The following is a 19,886-nucleotide window of genomic DNA, read 5'->3' as shown; positions in this document are numbered from 1 at the left end:
TAGATCACCTGAAAAAAGGTACAATGTAAATATTTATTATACATTTCTGTTACACAATAAGGGATGAAAATGACAAAAATTATAGTCTTGCAGATTTTTTTGTACAAAAGATAGGAAGCAAAGTCACATGGATACAAGAACCACTTTTAGAAAGCTTCTAAACTCCAGTTAAATCAGCAATTTAGCTTAATTTACAGCAAATTTTGTATATAGTTAAAGGGACAGTCAAGTCCAAAAAAAACTTTCATGTTTCAAATAAGGCATGTAATTTTAAACAACTTTCCAATTTACTTTATCACCAATTTTGCTTTGTTCTCTTGGTATTCTTAGTTGAAAGCTAAACCTAGGAAGGCTCATATGATAATTTCTAAGCCCTTGAAGGCCGCCTCTAATCACATGCTTTTGTATTTTCTTTTCACAACAGGGGAGAGCTAGTTACTGTGAGCCATATAGATAACATTGTGAGCACGCCTGTGAATTGTGGCAGACACTGCACTAATTGGCTAAAATGAAAGTCAGTAGATAATAAATAAAATGTCATGTGATCAGGGGGCTGTCAGAAGATGTTTAGATACAAGGTAATCACAGAGCTAAAAGGTATATTAATATAACCGTGGTGGCTGTGCAAAACTGGGGAATGGGTAATAAAATGATTATCTATCTTTTTAAAACAACAATTCTGGTGTTGACTGTCCCTTTAAAAGAAAAGCAAAAAAAAAAAAACAACCTATAAATTAAGTAGATACAGCAGACTTGTAAAACTATTGTTTTAAACAATCAACACATAATATTCTATTTGAATTCAATTTGATAATTAAATTTATTCAAAGACATTTTCAATATTTGGGCCGTTTCACTTCAACCCTGAAAAAGAACAAAACAAAAAGGTAGGTGAGACTACAGTTACATCACTACACTACTGTATGAAGATATCTACAGTACAGGAATGAACACAGTATGTCACTGAAAACATTGCCATCAAGTCAATGCGATTAAAGGGTCAGTAAAGTCAACATTAAACGTTCACAAATCAGATAGAACATGAAGTTTTAAACAACTTTCCAATTTACTTCTATTATCAAATTCACTTTATTCTCTTGGTATTGTTTATTGAGGAGTAAACTTATGAAGACTGATAGCTTAGTAATGTGCACACGTCTAGCACTCTATGGCAGCAGTGTTTGCAAATATGTACAACATTGCTATAAGTATTGCTGCAAATACTGCTACCAGATGGCTAGAGACACTTGCACACTCCTAAGATCACCCAGGATTATTCTTTAACAAAGATACCAAGAGAACTAAGAAAAGTTGTTAAAATAGAAGTAAATTGGAAATTTATTTAAAATGACATGCTCTATCCAACCTATGTAAAGAAACAGTGCACTGTAAAATTGTTAACATATTTCCAAAGACTTTTTATACCAGCTGTAATAAAAGATATGGAAAATAGATTGTTTAGGTTTATTTTTATTTACGAAATAGCTGGTGTAGCCCTCTGAAAATACAACTAATTAAAATAGGCTGAGCTTACAGGGAGAACAGACTCATCTTATTACTCTTTCTATACACACAAAGCCTTCTTATCTCATTTCTGTCTAAGCAATACAACTGAAAATGAACATTTTAGTACTTATCTCTCCTACTTCCACTGGGAGTGTTATTTCTTCTGTTGGCTCTTGGTTACATAGCTTTTTTATAGCCAATATTTAATTTATGGCTAGAAGGTTCAATGAGAACAAATTATTTCAGACACAAAATCAATTCCCCCCCCCCCAACTGGGAGGTTAATTAGTGCATTTTCATATTCATATTTTTAGTGTAGGTGGGGATCCAACAAGCAAAATAAACGTAATGCAGCTATTTGTAAATAATTTAATACACCAACAGGTAACAAAGATCATTTAGAAAACATTTAAAAAAGGTGAGAAAATTTTAAAGTACACTGTCCCTTTAAGTTGGATTCTGACGTCACTGGCCATTTCACATACCAAGTCGCCATGGTTTTTATGTCTCATATGCAAATATATTCAAAGAAAAAGAAATAGGTCTAAACCTGTCATACTCCATTAAATGGCAGCCTCATGCATTGTTCAAGCAGTTTAATATAATTATACTGGGTGAGAGGAAAAATGTAGACTGTTCTTACCCATCAGCTTCAAGCTTCTTTCGTTTTTCGATAATCTACAAATGAAATAAAAAATAAATAAATTATGGCAAACTCTAAAAACTGATAATAAAAAAAAAAAATATGCTTGGTCCTGGGCTTACTAGAGAGGACGAAAATACATTTGTTATCTAGTAAACCAGCTTTTTGATTTGCAGTATTTTCAAGTTACAGAATTTCCTTTTTGGTCTCTAGGGAATGTGGGGCGAGCACAATGTTCCCACAAAAGTAAGAAGTGTTTAATGTTCTTTAAGTGCTTCCTTAGATAAGAGTTCTTTAAAAAACACAAATAATTTACCGCACTGATCTTCTTCCACTGTCTGTCCAGCTCCGCTTTCTCATTTGTTTCTTTGAAGCGCCTTGTTTTACGCCCCTCTGACATTTTGATGCCATACTGGAATGCAGCTCTAAAATGATTGAGAAAAATAATAGATATAGAGAGAGAAAAATACCCCTCTATCCTTGCGATTTTGGCCCAGGATCAGCTTTAACACACAGTCTTTTACAGCAGAAAAGCACTCCACACACACACTGGCCGGCCTGTTTATTTAAAGACAATTTGCAGGAATACAGATCTAACAAAACCCTTACTCCATAGCGCTTGCTAAACAGAATAAAGAAGTCTTGACTAAAATGGTGTGACTTTTCCACATCAACTGCAAAATACAAAACAATATAAGAATCACAGGCCTAGAACCTCTAATAAACTGCGCAGCATCAGCAAATATTCTGTCTTTTTCTCACAGGTTCTCCCTAGCAGACCCAGCACACAGTATTTAACAAGTTATAATAGCTAAGTCTAGATTGTGGGGGAAACCTGCACTGGATTCCTCACCTGAAACTTTATGCCACATACAAACTGGCCCACAATACAATTGTGTAGTTCATGTTAAATACCACCAACAACATTGCATAATTGGTGGGGAAACATACTCCATTGAACACAATCCTGTAACAATGTATATATTCGCCACAGAAAATTTTGCCAGCCGGGTCACATTATGAAGTAGCCGGGTGGGGCAGTATAATGCTTTCTAATATTACATAATTTAACATTTTTTATTTTATATAAAAAAAACATTACTCATGTTTTTACGGCCACAAAATCATTTACAGGAATCAAATTTTACTTTTATTCAATGAATAGAGAATCAAAAGCACACTACTAACTTGGGTAAAGCTTCTTTGTTGTTCATATAGTCACTGTACTCTTCTTGGGTGTCAAAGTCCCATCGTCCCAAAGGACCTTTCTTATTACCCTGTGGTGAACAAAGAACATGGACTCATATTTCCTGAGAATGTGATTTAAAATATTATATTTCTATAATGATTTCAGTTATTTTTAAGGTTTAAAGAAATGGGAGAAGGTGGTTATTATTATTATTATCAGTGGTTATAAAGAAAAAAAAAAAAGAGGGAGTACCTGATCCATTTTGCTGTAATCCACTTCTTCGTCACTGTCTACTGCCATGTCATCCATGCTACAGAAAGACAATTACTAAGTGTTTATAGTTTGTCAATACGTATAAATGTAGAGCAAATTATAAGACCACTACAGAGAAAAAAAGACCTACATAGTTATTAATAACTACTACAAAACTATCTAATAGCATTTGTAAAAGATCTCTAGTTTTATGCAGTTCAGCTTTGTTGAGAGCATAGCTATACATTGCTCACTCATTGTCTGAGCTGCACCATATAGGACAATAGAAAAGATCTTACGTTGCAGGGTAACATTCAGCGTAGCTGTTCCACATGCCAAAGAAATCTCCCACTTGTTTCTTATCTTCATGCTTCTTCATGGTGTCATATTGTTAAAGATAATACAATAAAACGATCTTTTGTATCACTTGTTACTTTCTTTAAAAATTATATTCTATAAAACGTGACATTAATGGACATACAGACATAAGTATAGAAAATGATTTCTTAAAGAAACTCAGTAAATTATAAAAACAAAATATGTACATTTCTTTTTAAGTGAATCAATGATCGCATTTACCAAGCCACTATTGCTTAGGACGGCATGGAACGTCCTAACGTCAAGAAAGGGTTAAATTGCTTGATAACCTCAATAATATAGATAATACTTTGGATACTTCCCTGCAAATGCATGATTTAAAAAACAAAACAAAAAAACACAACATGTAATACTCATTAACAATATGCTCACAGAGAAAACTGTGGTCTCTGTAAGGAAAAAATGAGTCATGACTGACATGATACATGCCACCTCTGGCTCACTGAGTAAGTGTTTGAATGTGGGTTTACTGAGCAGACAGCATATGAAGATATGCCCTAATACAAGTATGTTGCAAAAATGTCTAAATAAAAGGGACAGTCAAGTCAAAATTAAACTTTTATGAATCAGATAGAGCATGCAATTTTAAGCAACTTTCTTTACTCCTAATATCAATTTTTTTTCTTCTCTTGGTATCTTAATTTAAAGCTTAAGAGCTGGCCCATTTTTGGTTCAGAACATGAGTTGCTCTTGCTTATTGGGTTGTTAAATATAGCCACCAATCACGAGTGCTAGCCAGGGTGCTGAACCAAAAATAGTCCGGCTCTTTAGCTTACATTCCTACTTTTTCAAATCAAGATACCAAGAGAACAAAGAAAATTGATAATAGGAGTAAATTAGAAGGTTTTTCTTTTTTTATCTGAATAATACATCGGTGCTTTTCAGTGGTGGTTGGAGATCGTTCACTACTGAAAAGCACTGGTGTATGTGGGATGGCTTAGAACGGGTTTGTTATGTAAATAGATGGACGGTTGGGCATACACTACCGCTCTGTTTAGTGGGAGCGTATATTGATTTACATTTGTATAAAAATTAGATGCTTTTTAAATAGATGTTTGTATCCACAGTTACGTTTTTATTGTGGGAATACTACTGTGACATCTTAGAGATTGGTATCTCTAGTGTATCTCAGTGCTGCTAAGCGTGTGGGTGTGTTAGTGCAGACAGACCGTTCTGCTGAAAGAAAGTGAGGGGAGATAGTGTGAGGGGGGGTGCCAGGGAACTGAATGAAAGGAGCGCGCAGGGACGAGAGGATCCTGTACTAGTGCTGCAGTTCAAGCTTTTGGGAGACGTCAGAGAAGGAGGAGTCAGGTGGCCATTTCCAAACGGCCAGATGAGATCTAGTAAGTGTATTTTCTGCCAAAGTTTATTTAGATAAAAATTGGGCTAGAGTTTGATGTAAAGATTGTTAATTAACTAATCTAAATAAGTAAGTAACAGTAATTTTTGGGTTGACTGTCCCTTTAAAATTTCATGCTCTATCTGAATTATAAAAATAAAAAAAAATTTGGGTTTACTATCCCATTAAAATGAACTCATGCACATTTCAGTTTTGACTATTATGTTCCTTTAATACTTGTGCATTCTATCTAATGGAAATGTATGGAATGCAAATTCAATAAAATAAAAGCACAGCTTTAACCCCTTAATGACCGAGGACGTGCAGGGTACGTCCTCAGAAAAAAGGCAGTTAATGCCTGAGAACGTACCCTGCACGTCCTCGGTGTGGAAAGCAGCTGGAAGCGATCCTGCTCGCTTCCAGCTGCTTTCCGGTTATTGCAGTGATGCCTCGATATGGAGGCATCCTGCAATAACCTTAGATGGCCATCCGATGCAGAGAGAGCCACTCTGTGGCCCTCTCTGCACCGGACATCGATGGCCGGTATCGTTGGTGGGTGGGAGCCGGTGTGGGAGGTGGGTGGCGGCCATCGATGGCCCTTGTCATGTGGAGGGGGGCGGGATCGTGGGCGTGCAAGTCCGGGCGCGCGCGCACGTGCACGAGGGGGCGCGCCGGGGCAGGGACCGGGTGGGGACCGCTGCACTACAGAAAAAAATGTGTCCCAAAATAAAAGTGGGACGAGTAATTTTAAAAAAAACACCTTATTCGGTATTTAGGTGGTGGGGGTTGGTCCGGGGGGGGGGGGGGAAATAACAAAAATAAAAATTAAATAAATATTTGATTGTGCAAAATGGGTACTGGCAGACAGCTGCCAGTACCCAAGATGGCCCCCAATAAGGCAGAGGGGGAGGCTTAGAGAGCTGTTTTGGGGGGGATCAGGGAGGTTGGGGGCTAAGGGGGGATCCTAAACACAGCATATGTAAATATGCTTTTTTTTTTTTTTCTTTAAAAAAAAAAAAAAAAAACCTTTTATTTTAGTACTGGCAGACTTTCTGCCAGTACTTAAGATGGCGGGGACAATAGTGGGGTGGGGGAGGGAAGGGAGCTGTTTGGGAGGGATCAGGGGGTGGGATGTGTCAGGTGGGAGGCTGAACTCTACACTAAAGCTAAAATTAACCCTGCAAGCTCCCTACACACTACCTAATTAACCCCTTCACTGCTAGCCATAATACACGTGTGATGCGCAGCAGCATTTAGCGACTTTCTAATTACCAAAAAGCAACGCCAAAGTCATATATGTCTGCTATTTCTGAACAAAGGGCATCCCAGAGAAGCATTTACAACCATTTGTGCCATAATTGCACAAGCTGTTTGTAAATAATTTCAGTGAGAAACCTAAAATTGTGAAAAAATTAACGTTTTTTTTTAATTTGATCGCATTTGGCGGTGAAATGGTGGCATGAAATATACCAAAATGGGCCTATATCAATACTTGGGGTTGTCTACTACACTACACTAAAGCTAAAATTAACCCTAGAAGCTCCCTACATGCTCCCTAATTAACCCCTTCACTGCTGGGCATAATACGCGTATTTTGCGCAGGGGCATTTAGCAGCCTTCTAATTACCAAAAAGCAAAGCCAAAGCCATATATGTCTGCTATTTCTGAACAAAGGGGATCCCAGAGAAGCATTTACAACCATTTATGCTATAATTGCATAAGTTGTTTGTAAATAATTTCAGTGAGAAACCTAAAGTTTGTGAAAATATTTGTGAAAAAGTGAAAAAAAAATTTTATTTGATCGCATTTGGCGGTGAAATGGTGGCATGAAATATACCAAAATGGGCCTAGATCAATACTTTGGGATGTCTTCTAAAAAAAAAATATATACATGTCAATGGATATTCAGGGATTCCTGAAAGATATTAGTGTTCCAATGTAACTAGCGCTAATTTTGAAAAAAAGTGGTTTGGAAATAGCAAAGTGCTACTTGTATTTATGGCCCTATAACTTGCAAAAAAAGCAAAGAACATGTAAACATTGGATATTTCTAAACTCAGGACAAAATTTAGAAACTATTTAGCATGGGTGTTTTTTGGTGGTTGTAGATGTGTAACAGATTTTGGGGGTCAAAGTTAGAAAAAATGTGTTTTTTTTCATTTTTTCCTCATATTTTATAATGTTTTTTATAGTAAATTATAAGATCTTTTGAAAGTCAATTTAATGGCGAGAAAAACGGTATATAATATGTGTGGGTACAGTAAATGAGTAAGAGGAAAATTACAGCTAAACACAAACACCGCAAAAATGTAAAAATAGCCTTGGTCCCAAACGGACAGAAAATGGAAAAGTGCTGCGGTCATTAAGGGGTTAATGATTGTTATTCTAGTTACAGTAAATAGACAATCAATAATGCACAATCTACATTCCAACAAGGGACGTTAAAACCTTGAGGTTGTATTATAAAATGTTTTGTGTAGTGAAGTAAAAAACCTTTGCCATATACTTTCAATATTTGACCTTTTTCTTGTATTTTAATTTTTGAAAAGGACTGCTTTCTAATTCCTATTAGAAGTGGAAGTGCAGACTCCAGACTTAACACTGCTATTTTGTAGACTTTAGTAACCCATTTATAGCATTCTCTAAGTGGCCTGTGCAGAGAAGAAAACCTAGGCTACAAAATGGGTGAGCCCAACCTATTGCTATATGGACATTAAACCTTACTCTCCCCCCCCCAATATTTAAACAACTAATATAATAATAAAATAACAAAAACATCTTCATATTATTCTCAAGTTAATCTTTGCTTTGAATATATCACTGTTTTCTTTTTCTTTTTTAGAGAGTTTTATGTCCCTCTTAAAACTAATGTAATTTTTCTCATCAAATATGCTCCTACAGTCAAAATAAAAAAGGATATCCTTCCACCCCATCCCATCCGGCAACACCAGAAAAATTCTCATTGATGGATTTCAGAAGGTCTTTGGTAGATCCAGGGCCTATTAGGATAAAAACAAATAATGTGTAACGGTTACACACATTTAAATGAACAGTGTGTTTTTAAACACTCTCTTTTACAGTTTCCCCCCAAAAAGCATCTTAGAGGGCAAATTTATATAAGTGAAATATCAATAAATGCACAAGTCTATAACAAAGTAATATGTCTATTTCATTATTGATTTTCCAAATGCCTTTTGTGAACGACTGCTTGCATCACACATCTATGGGCCATCTCCTTAACAGTTAATAACAACAATATTAACTGATCCTTACCTTTGTCTATATCAGAAGGCTGAAAGAAAAAAAAATATATAAATAGTTTATTGTATTTTTTAAATATTTTTCTCTTCAAAATTAAAAAAAAATAATTATAGATGCTTTACTATTACAATATTACTAAAATGAAGCTAACATTCCTCTGAATTTTCATTCTATTAATTCTTCATTTGCACCCACAATTTTTAATACAGTTTTGCAATTGAAAATATGCAATACAGACTATATGCCTTCATCAAACCCAGTATGGAAGTGGATTTGTGTTACAGATGAAACGCTCATCTACAAATGTATCTACAGAAATACCGATAGACGTATGTTGTGTAAACAAAAAATGTTGCTAAGCTTTCACTTTTAGAGAAAGTACCCAATTGTGCCAAAAACAACATTGATTAGAGCAACTTGCACAAGCAATAGGTTTGTTTGTTTTTTAAACCTGTAACTACGTCAAATACTGTCAACATTTTATGTAAAGGAATATAGTAGTAGAAATATTTCCTCTATATCAACAGGAACATTTGTTTTCCAATAAACCTCTTTCATATTACAGAGAGATACATTAATGAAATCTTACAGTCCCCTTTAGATCTTGGATTGATAAAGTGTAGAACGTTGGCCTATAACGTGCATCAGCAGGACAAGATGGTAGGGATGTGAGCTAACCTTTATATCTCTATTTTCCACTTTCTGATTAATGAAATTGAAGAAAATATAAATACAATAATCCTAAAATTAATTAATAGCTCATTTTCTAATCAATTTTTTAAAAATGGAAAGGAAGTCATATTTAGGAAGATAGCGGTTTTGTTCACCTCATCATCAGCTTTAGGCTTCTCAAAGTAGTTGTGTCTCTTCTTTTCCTCGTCCCTGTCACGCTCTCGATCCCTCCCTCTTTCTCTGTCGCGATCACGCTCCCGGTCCCTCTCCCTTTCTCTGTCATGTTCACGATCTCGGTCTCTCTCCCTTGGGCGCTCTCTATCCCGCTCTTTCTCTCTGTGTTTCTCTCGTTCCTTCTCTCTTTGGGGTTTGACTGTAGTTGGCACATAGTCTCCAATCTCATCAAAGATACTGGACATCATTAAAAGAAAGAAAAAGAAAAAAAAACACATGAATGTAGAAGTTACCTAGCTACTAAATACTAAAATAAAATAAAAAACACCTTTAAAATGTTTTTTAGCATTATGTCATATATATATATATATATATATATATATATATATATATATATATATATAAAATAAGTATACAATCAGTCATTACATTTGAAAATGCTTATTTTATTACTGGACACATTCTGTGTATTGCAATTCTGAGACCATGAGACATTAGACGCCTGGCTGACTACACCTCAAAGTTCAATCCTCCCCCACTCAATATGCAAAATTACACAGGAGAGAACAAAGGATTTAGACCACTGTATAAATAAAAAGTAAATGTTAACATATGGAGCCCTCAGATATATGCCCATAAATGGGTTTCCTGCCCACGATTCATTACTTAGATCACAGGAACCCCTGGAAGGAACAGACGGTCCGTCTATAAGAATAATGAAATGTACAAGCGAACTCAGAGGAAATAGCCCTTAACATATAGGTGATAAATATTCCCATCCTAAGCCCCAATATACATCTCCCAGACGAGCTGGCGTTTCAAGTAGGAAATAGAAAGAAAAAAAACAGAGACGTGTTTAACCCTATGAGTGCTGATAGCATATAAAAATGTAAATCTTGATTTTAAAAAAAGAGAAGTTAGAAATTCATCTATATGAACTGTATAATTCTCAAAGATTTAATTGATACCCAGACTGTATAAATATCTATATATGGAAATGCAATTCAGATTTGTAATAGATTAAATTACAATTGTAATAATCCCATTTTTGAAATAACATTTTTGTTTTTTTCTATCTTCCAGATGGGGCTAATAGATGCTGATACAGGATTGCCTGCAAGGGGTGACCTAAGTCATATCATATGGTTATACACTAAATATTTATATAACTTTAAATACATCTCTCAAAATATTATAAGTATAATGTATAGGAAGTCTATATAAATATTTTCTATTTTAACATAGAATTGATAATACTAGTGTGTACATTTTCAATTATATTAAATGGGATATATATGCTGATCACATACTTTATTAATATCATCAGATAACAGTGAATACACAAAATATACATATTACATGATTAAGTTAACTGCAGCAATATTTGAATGAAACTGGTTGTCTATGTCTGCTGCTCCCTAGGGGATTAAAACTGGTATGACAGCCAAACGAATTGACTGTTTAAAACATATGCCAAACCAAATAGCCTATGAGATTTTCAGATCCCAGAGCGAATCAGAGACAAGCTCCGTTAGGGCCAATGGAAAGACAAGCTCTGAGGGCTTATCAAAATTCTGTGGGAGTGATTAAGGAAAAAGAGGAGGCTTTCTTTATTTTTGGATAAAGAGGAATACACACTCTAAGACAAGAGGATACAGACAAAGCATTAACTTTTGGAGAGAAAAATACATAGGCTTTGGTGCCAAGTATATTCTCTGCCATTTTTGGGGACACTTTCTTAAACAAAAAAAAGGTTAACTATTCTTGAGGTCTATACCTTTGCACATTGTGAGTAAACCCTCCATAGATGACCCACAAGAAACTCTGGAAGCTGAAATATTGATTTGCTTATTTGGGTAAAGTATAAGAAACTGTTAAGTATATATAATATTTAAATCTAAGGCTATAGTTAGATTACAGCTAGTAAATTTAAAGAGCATACTTTGAATTTTAAACTCATATTCATAGTCCTGTGTAATTCAACTAGTCATTATTGCTAAATAATTTATTTGCTAGACAAAGGTCCTTTGTATTTCATATTTCTAAGTCAGGCCTACTATTGTAAGTAAATCTCCCTGGTGTGCATTACGTTATTGCAAACTATATTTATTTTAGAACTTGCCTTAATTGTAGCTAATAAGAGTTTATTTCAGCTCAGAGAAATTGGCTGTTAAAGCATCTTGTTATATTGTTTAACTAAGCACTGTTAAAGTTAGTGATCCATACTCTGGTATTTCATTGTGGTATTTTAATGTAATCCATTGTGAATAAGGTATATTTTTATGATCTTTGTATAGAATATTATAATAGCATAAGTGTGGATTATTTGATTCATAATCTGGTTTTCTATAAATATAATTCAATGTGTTTATAACTTTAACTAATATAAAGAATTTAGGAATAAAATATTGATTTTAATTGTTTCGTATATGCATTTTATTGGGGGTTTGTTTTAAGGAATAATTATTAAATAAATTGTATAATAACCCGGCCATATACTGACAATTAAATACTACTAAATACTGCACTTATCATATTATAAAGATCACATACTGCATAGTAGCATTTAGAGAGAAATTCTAATAAAATTCTTTGGAATCCTTAATATTCTTAAAGAGACAGTTAAGTAATTTTACATATGCATAGCATAAATCAACTGCATTTCAAAATTGGTTTTAAAAAACAAACATTTAAAATGTTTAAAAAAGGCACAGCAAACACTTTGAGCTGCATAGTAAAATAACTGTGCAATAGTGTATCAGAACAAAAAAAAAAAAAAAGCACTTTTTTTCTTGCAAGGTGATCACTGTTACCACAGTGATCACCTTGCTATACAGACAAAATGTATTTATATTTTTTTAAGAGAGGGACTTGTCTACTATAAAATAAACTTTATTAGGGGTCTATAGACATAACCTTTTTTTGTGTGGCTTTCCAAGACTACCGTCATATGATAGAGCAGGCAATTCTCTTTCAAATGAGAAGTTTTGGAGATCTGTGGCTAGTAAGAGAGCGGAGATTGAGGGGTTTCAACATCCTCCCCTCCCTCCAACTATCATACCTGCCTGTCACCTGATTTCTCCACACATCTTCACCAGCACTCCCATTTAGTTCTGGGAGTGTCGCCCAAAATAACCACCAGCCATAATGCCTGTAGTGTGGGGGAATCGCTGATTCAATGATGTGATAGGCAATTCTTCATGACGAGAATGTGTCGTTATGCGGTCACAGGCAAAGATATGCATGACAACACGCTCGAGTCATGAATGGAAGTGGTGAAGTATGACTGAGGCATTCCAGCTTCCATGGATGGAGGGGAACAAGTAAAAATATTTTAGATTAACTTTAAAGCAAAAGCAGGCGTAATAAATTATTAATGGAAATCACGTTATGTTTTCCTTAAACATAGGGATTCAGTTTTAAATGTAATATCTATTTAAGTCTTCTAAATAAATTAACTAAATAATGAACATAACCAAAATAGAAAAAAACAAAAACAACATTTAAGAGCCCTTACTTCAGATCTGCCTCAGGAGCTTTTTTTTCATCCAACTTTCCTGCATTATGAAAGACAAATAAATAATTAGGATAGACACAAATACCATTTCCTCAACGAACTTGACAAATCAACACTCAACTAGGATTTATTTATTATTTTACATTTTTGTGTTGGCAAGATTGAAAAAAATGAAATCACCCAATGGTTAGAATTGCTAAAGGGGAAATTAAACACTAAATACATCTCATGCACCTCCCTCTAATTATGGGTGCCACAATTTTGGATACTAGGCTACACTGCAGGTATTTGAAGGAGAGTTACTGCACATGTGCAAGCGCATCAACAATGGAAGAAAGCTAGATTTCAACACGGCAGTACCCATGACTAGAGGGAGGCAGGGAATAATCTTAATACTATGCTATTAACATGTATTTAGTCTTTAATGTCCCTTAAAAGGCTTCTCCTATCACTAGACAAGATAGCAAGAAACTGTTACTTCTTTAGGACTGTATATAGTTTCACTCAAGCAATGTTGGTCCAGTGAACGTTCAAATGATTCTATGAAATCACTGGTCATCAGTGAAGTACCTCCAGAACCTGAATACCTGCACTGGGCAATAGGGAAGACACTATCTGAGACTGTGTATAGGGTGAGAGTGATGGATATTGTAAATATATCCTTAGAACCTCATTCATAAACAATGATCTAATGTATTGGAATAAATGCTACAGGTAATACACATGCATGATTACCTTTATCCTTCTTCTTTAGCTTCTTATTACGAGTTCCTTGTCTCAGATATGAAAGGATTTGAGTCAGCTTGCTGATAACTATGTCATTGGTTGTAAGTGTTGTTTGAGCCTGAAAAATAAACAACCCTTAATACATATGAATTTCACTTCACCATTCCAAACAGCATTTAGATACTAGAATTGCTGCTACTGCTCAAGGTCCTTGTTATATTGAGGGAAAACATGAAAATAAGACGTGCATAGAAGCCTGATATTTGCATTCAATCTCTCAGTTTAATTTTACCTCCATTGTCGGGCAGTCAGCTTTGCTACGTATCAGTGTAGTTGGGATATCCGTATCTGCGTATTCATCCTCTAAATCCACAACATATGCCATTCGGCCTGGCAGAAACAGCTCATTTCTCTCATATGCTTTGCCTTTAAACAACATGCGATAGACATTGCGTCCTGTTATGAAGAGAAAGAATACTTTAAAAACAAAAAACAACTTTTGGGTTCATTATTAGAAGGAAACAAAAATAAAAAAAATGTTTAAAACATATATTTAGGGCATAATTATTTGCAACTTAGCAAACATACCAAAATGAGTGTAGGAAATTATTTTAAGAGTGTAAGTATTTAAAAGCAGGCATCTTACCAAGTCGAGTTTTAAATTCTATTTTATTTTCAGGATCCTCCTCTTTCCTAAAACAGATAATCATTATTTCAATTTTTCTAGTACACTACACACCTGGTAGTATTAAATGTAAGGTAATTATAAGTTAATAAAATGCTCAGTAATAGCCATGCAAAATAATGGCGATTCAAATTATGCAAAAATACAATCTTATTAAAAGTGCCCATAGCTATTCTATAGCTTACTTTGTCTCCTTTTGAGGTTTCTCTACAATATCATCCTCTTCTCTTTCTTTATTGGCAATCTCAGCACGAACCTAAGAAAAGATCAAAGACTTTAGTAATGGGGATCTATGGATACAATGATGAAATACTGCAGCCTAACACAAATCCCGACAATTATCAACTTCCTGAACTGCTCAATATGTATTTTAGTACAAATGTTTCTCATGCAGTCACCTCTATATTCTGTAATACATGCATTTCACATGAAATTCAGGAAACAACACAACTCATATTTTTATTTGCTAAATCTTCAAAAGAAACTGATCTGCAGAATTTCAGAGTTTTAAGACCACCTTTGTTATATCACAACCAAGAGAGATCATTTTACTGGCCCATATATGGCCTGCTCCTCAATTATAGCAAACATAACATCCCCGAGTTTGTGGCCAGATTTCCTAACTCTAGCCTGTCAAAGTATTACATGGTCTATTAAATTGAAATATTATGGGCTGAGCAAACAAAGACTTGTAATAAATAGCTATTCTTCTATATAATATACTGCAAATAAGTAAAAAGTAACAGTAGATACTGATAAAGCAAACAAGGAACTCACAAATACAATTTAGTAGAAAGTGCTAAATAACCTCTTTATAAGACTGTATATTATCAGTAATAATTATTATTATTATTCTTTATTTATAAAGCGCCAACAGATTCCGCAGCGCTGTTCATAGGTAACAAAGATAAAAGGACAGTACAATATGAGACACCAGACAAAATTTAACAAACAAATACAGGAGGAATTGGGAGCCCTGTTCCCGTGGGAACTTACAATCTAAATGGGTAGGAGGGTGAGAAACAGGAGGTGGGGACTGCAAAGGTGGGAATGATGTTAGTGTGAAGTTAGATGAGGGAAACTATTAGGCAAGTGGAATTCATTAGTTACTGATTTGGTTATAGGCTTCCCTGAACAAGAAGGTCTTTAGGGAGCGTTTAAAGGAGGAGAGGTTGGGGGAAAGTCTGACAGCACGAGGAAGTGCGTTCCAGAGGGTTGGTGCCGCACGAGAGAAGTCCTGTAGTCTAGCATGAGAGGAGGTGATGGTAGAAGAGGCAAGGAGTAGATCGTTGTTAGATCTTAGGGGACAGGCTGGAGTATATTTGTTGATGAGTGAGGACAGGTATGGGGGGGCTGCATTGGTAAGGGCTTTGTAGGTCAAAGTGAGAATTTTGAATTTATTCCGCTGTGAATGGGGAGCCAGTGAAGGGACTCACAGAGGGGTGCGGCAGATACAGAGCGTCGGGAGAGGTGGATTAGCCTAGCAGAGGCATTTAGGATGGATTGAAGGGGGGAGAGGAGGGAGAGAGGAAGGCCAGTTAGTAGGTTGTTACAGTAGTCAAGCCGGGAAATTACTAGGGAATGGATTAGCTGTTTAGTAGTTTCAGCACTCAGAAAAGGACGAATTTTGGAGATATTGCGTAGGTGGTTGCGACAGGATGAAGAGAGCGATTGGATGTGGGGTATAACTCTGAGGCAGCGGACTTGGGGTGATGGGGAGATAGTGGTGTCACCGACAGTGATAGTAAAGTTAGAAAATGGAGTAGAATTAGTTGGGGGGATTAGAAGAAGCTCAGTCTTGGACATGTTGATTTTTAGGTGGTGAGAGGCCATCCAGGAAGAAATGCCAGATAAGCAGCCGCTGATGTGGGAAAGGACAGATGGAGAGAGTGCAGGGGTGGATAGGTAGATCTGAGTATCATCAGCATAGAGGTGATAGTTGAAGCCATAGTTACTAATAAGTTTACCCAGTGAGGAAGTATAAATAGAGAAGAGTAGAGGGCCTAGAACAGAGCCTTGAGGTACTCCAACAGACAGAGGCAGTGGAGAGGATGAGTCACCAGCAAATGAGACAGAAAAGGAACTATTAGAGGGATAAGAGTGGATCCAGGAGAGGGCAATGTCACAGAGCCCAAGGGAGCTGAGAGTCCGTAAGAGTGGTTTTTAGTGGTTTGTTTTTAGTAGAACTATAGCAATAAATTCCGCTATTATTATAATTATATACTGCTTTATTTTACCATGTATAGTTTTTTAATTCACCTTTTGCAGTAGGGCAAAATCCAGACCTTTCACCAAGTGAGTGTGCTCCATGTCACCACCCAAGAATTTGGACTCCTGGATCAACTGACGCCTTTTCTCTGCAGCAGACTTGTCCCTAAGAAAAAATCATTTTTTTAGTATTCAATTTGCCTAGAAGTGGGGCAAAACAGATTTATTCTACAGATTTCTTACGCCTCTGCTGTGGGTCCCACTGCTCTGTAGTTGGCTGTTGTGCTGATGAGCTCAGTTTCTTCATAGTCTTTGTTGACGCCATCTCTCCTCTCCTTAGCTCTGTCTCTGTATTTCTCAGCTAGCTCTCTCTCTCGTTCAATCTCTTGTTGCCTTAATTTTGCATAGTAACTACAAAGAAAAAAAAGATAAGTTATGCAACAGCTTCCCAAACTGATTTCAGGACCACAAGCAGAAAAGGATATGGATATTGATGAGTAATCTACTGCTCAGTAAATTACAAAAAATGAGAACGTATCTCACAACTGTATGCAACAATCACACTCTCATTCTCTAGACTAGCGCTACTGATTGGGTCAGTGGCAGTATCAGTTTTCTGCAGCTCCAAAGTGTTGCTTCACCTATCTGTTTAACAAGTTTATGTGGATTAAACATATATTTGCAGGGTTGATGGTGATAATATTACATGCTCTAAGGAATGAGAGCATGTCATTTTTTTCTACTATAATGGCCCTTTAAACATGTGACACAACAGAGGAGTATTTGGAGAGTGTATATGTAAAAACCAGTGAAAAAACAAAATAGTATAGAACACATCAGATTGTTCAAAACAAAAAGTAAAAAAAAAAAAATCATATTGATTTCTAATATTTGTTAAAGCAACCAATCCTTGTATTCCCAAATTATAGATCTCATTCCACAAAGGTAATCAAAGCCATTATGTTACCAGTCAGTAGTCACTTCACAACACACATCTCGGTGTAAAGTATTTTTTTTACCTCTATCAGAGCTAGGCTCGAGAATATGTGTAAAAAATGCATAAAGTATTTTGTTTGTCAGTGTCAAAGGCTTTAAAAAGCAGTTTGAGCCTTCTCAAAGAAAAGCCTATTAGGCAGGTAAGGATCAGTCAGCAAGTGCAGTGATACTGTTGATATAAAGCCCACTGGATGGGTCTTTGCATTGACAGTTACAGTGTTGATATAACAGAGTGAGAAAGGGCTGGCTTTGTTGTAAGGGCTGTGTCAGTTTTTAACTTTAGTGAACTTTTATAATTGGCTTTTACAGCTCAAAGCAATAGTCACGTTGTTTGACTTTACCTTTTTTTCTTTCTTCTACGAGCTGCTGGGTCTTCATCCTCATTATATTCTCGAGGTAGTCTAAAGGCAGAAAAAAAAAATCCATGATGTAGTAAAGACTATGTTCCTTCCTTTAACCCTTCCTATAAATAATTGTATTTCTTTTGCATATGAAATTACAAATTCTAACGCTGCTGCACAGCACATAAAACATTATAGATTTACTTACTCATGGTGGCGGGATTTTGTAGGAGGTGCAGAAGAAGGAGTCGAACGAGGAGTCATAAGCAACTTTCGGAAGTCTTCATTAGTCAGCTTTGATCTGAAGAGACAAAAGAGTTAGCAAGTGTACAACTGCTTTTATTTTCAACTGCTCAAAATATGCTTAACATCAAACCAATATTTAAAAATGTTAATTTTACAAAGAATTACAGCTTGAAAATGGGAGATACAATTGTATGCTTAGATATAACAAATAAAAAGGATTTAAAAAAATGTATAATCCATCTATCAAATGTGAATGCATTCGTTAGTCATGTTTAATAGGTGCTTATCACTACATAGCTGAATAAGGAAAATAAACCATACTTACTGCTGTAATGAATGCATATCCTCCACCTCATGGCCGTCTGGGGCCAGAGGATTGGAAAACATGTCGCCTAAAAGGTAAACATATCTTATTAATATTCAATCTGACATATTTAGCCAAAAATGTCTTGTAACATAAAATACACTAAAAATTAAAATAAGTGGTGCCAAATGCTGGGTGATTTAACAGGCAGCTCTGCCTAACTAAAAAGATCTCCATTTACAATTCTGCACATAGGTAAATTTAGTGGGTGCTTGGTAGGAGATTCTGTGGACATTGGTCAGATATGGTATCAAAATAGTAAAAAGTATGATGACTATAATGGCAGGAAGGAGGGTAAAAATAATCAATGATGTGGTAAATCGTGTCCCTTATAACTATCTGCTGATAGTTTAATGTCCATTCCAAGTTATGTTTAGTTTGTTTTATGTGTTTATTATGTGTGCATGCTGGCTTTGAGTGAATCATTAGTTTCCTGTACCCAAAAATACACACCAGAGTCTAAGGAGCAGGAGTGTGCAAACAAATAGAGTATAAGAAAAATATAGGAGCTAAACTATAGACATATGGAAACTAAAGGGATACTGAACCCAGTTTTTTTCTCTTTCATGATTCAGATAGAGCATGCAATTTTAAGCAAGTTTCTAATTTACTCCTATTATCAATTTTTCTTTGTTCTCGTGATACCTTTATTTGAAAAAGAAGGAAGCTAAGGAGCCAGCAAATTTTTAATTCAGACCATGGACAGCACTTAAAGGGACACTGAACTCACATTTTTTCTTTTGTGATTCAGATAGAGCATGCAATTTTAAGCAACTTTCTAATTTACTCCTATTATCAATTTGTCTACGTTCTCTTGCTATCTTTATTTCAAAAAGAAGGCATCTAAGCTTTTTTTTGGTTTCAGTACTCTGGACAGCACTTTTTTGTTGGTGGATGAATTTATCCACCAATCAGCAAGAACAACCCAGGTTGTTCACCAAAAATGGGCCAGCATCTAAACTTACATTCTTGCATTTCAAATAAAGATACCAAGAGAATTAAGAAAATTTGATAATAGGAGTAAATTAGAAAGTTGCTTAAAATGTCATGTTTCCTAGGTTTACCTTCGTGTAAAACATTGTTTTTAACTATGTGGTGAATTTGTTTATTTATCGAATCAGATGCAGATTACATATTCCACATATGGACATTAATTTCTACATGTACATAAAGTCAGTTTCATTGATATTATCCATAAAACGAGATATAGGTCTTCCCAACACATATTATACCTAACAAATAATAATTTTCGTGCTAGTTAAGTTTTATACTTACTGTCCCTCTCAGGCATATTTGCAGCTTCTATCACTTAGCCACCGGAAACAGGAACTAGTTGGTAATTACCCATAAGTCTCTCTTACAACATAATAAACACGCCCACTAAAGGAG

The 19,886-nt window shown here is 35.5% G+C and overlaps 1 protein-coding gene across 1 annotated transcript; it reads right to left on the bottom strand.

The window, feature by feature from the left end:
- Positions 1–14: 14 nt before the first annotated feature.
- Positions 15–19,830, bottom strand: IK (IK cytokine). The gene is made up of 20 exons (XM_053718601.1): positions 19,773–19,830; positions 18,459–18,525; positions 18,096–18,188; positions 17,888–17,947; positions 16,794–16,961; positions 16,602–16,716; positions 14,528–14,598; positions 14,304–14,350; positions 13,950–14,113; positions 13,667–13,775; positions 12,932–12,971; positions 9,396–9,651; positions 8,581–8,599; positions 8,228–8,306; positions 3,890–3,970; positions 3,591–3,648; positions 3,338–3,426; positions 2,466–2,574; positions 2,150–2,184; positions 15–864 (listed from the first exon to the last, which is right to left on the bottom strand). The coding sequence occupies exons 1-20, from the start codon at positions 19,786–19,788 to the stop codon at positions 837–839; spliced, it is 1,704 nt and encodes a 567-aa protein (XP_053574576.1). The 5' UTR covers positions 19,789–19,830; the 3' UTR covers positions 15–836.
- Positions 19,831–19,886: the final 56 nt, after the last annotated feature.

Source organism: Bombina bombina, chromosome 6, assembly GCF_027579735.1.
Source record: "Bombina bombina isolate aBomBom1 chromosome 6, aBomBom1.pri, whole genome shotgun sequence".
Lineage (NCBI taxonomy): Eukaryota > Metazoa > Chordata > Amphibia > Anura > Bombinatoridae > Bombina > Bombina bombina.
Note: the sequence above shows the minus strand (reverse complement) of the source record. Positions and strands in the feature narration are given on the sequence as shown.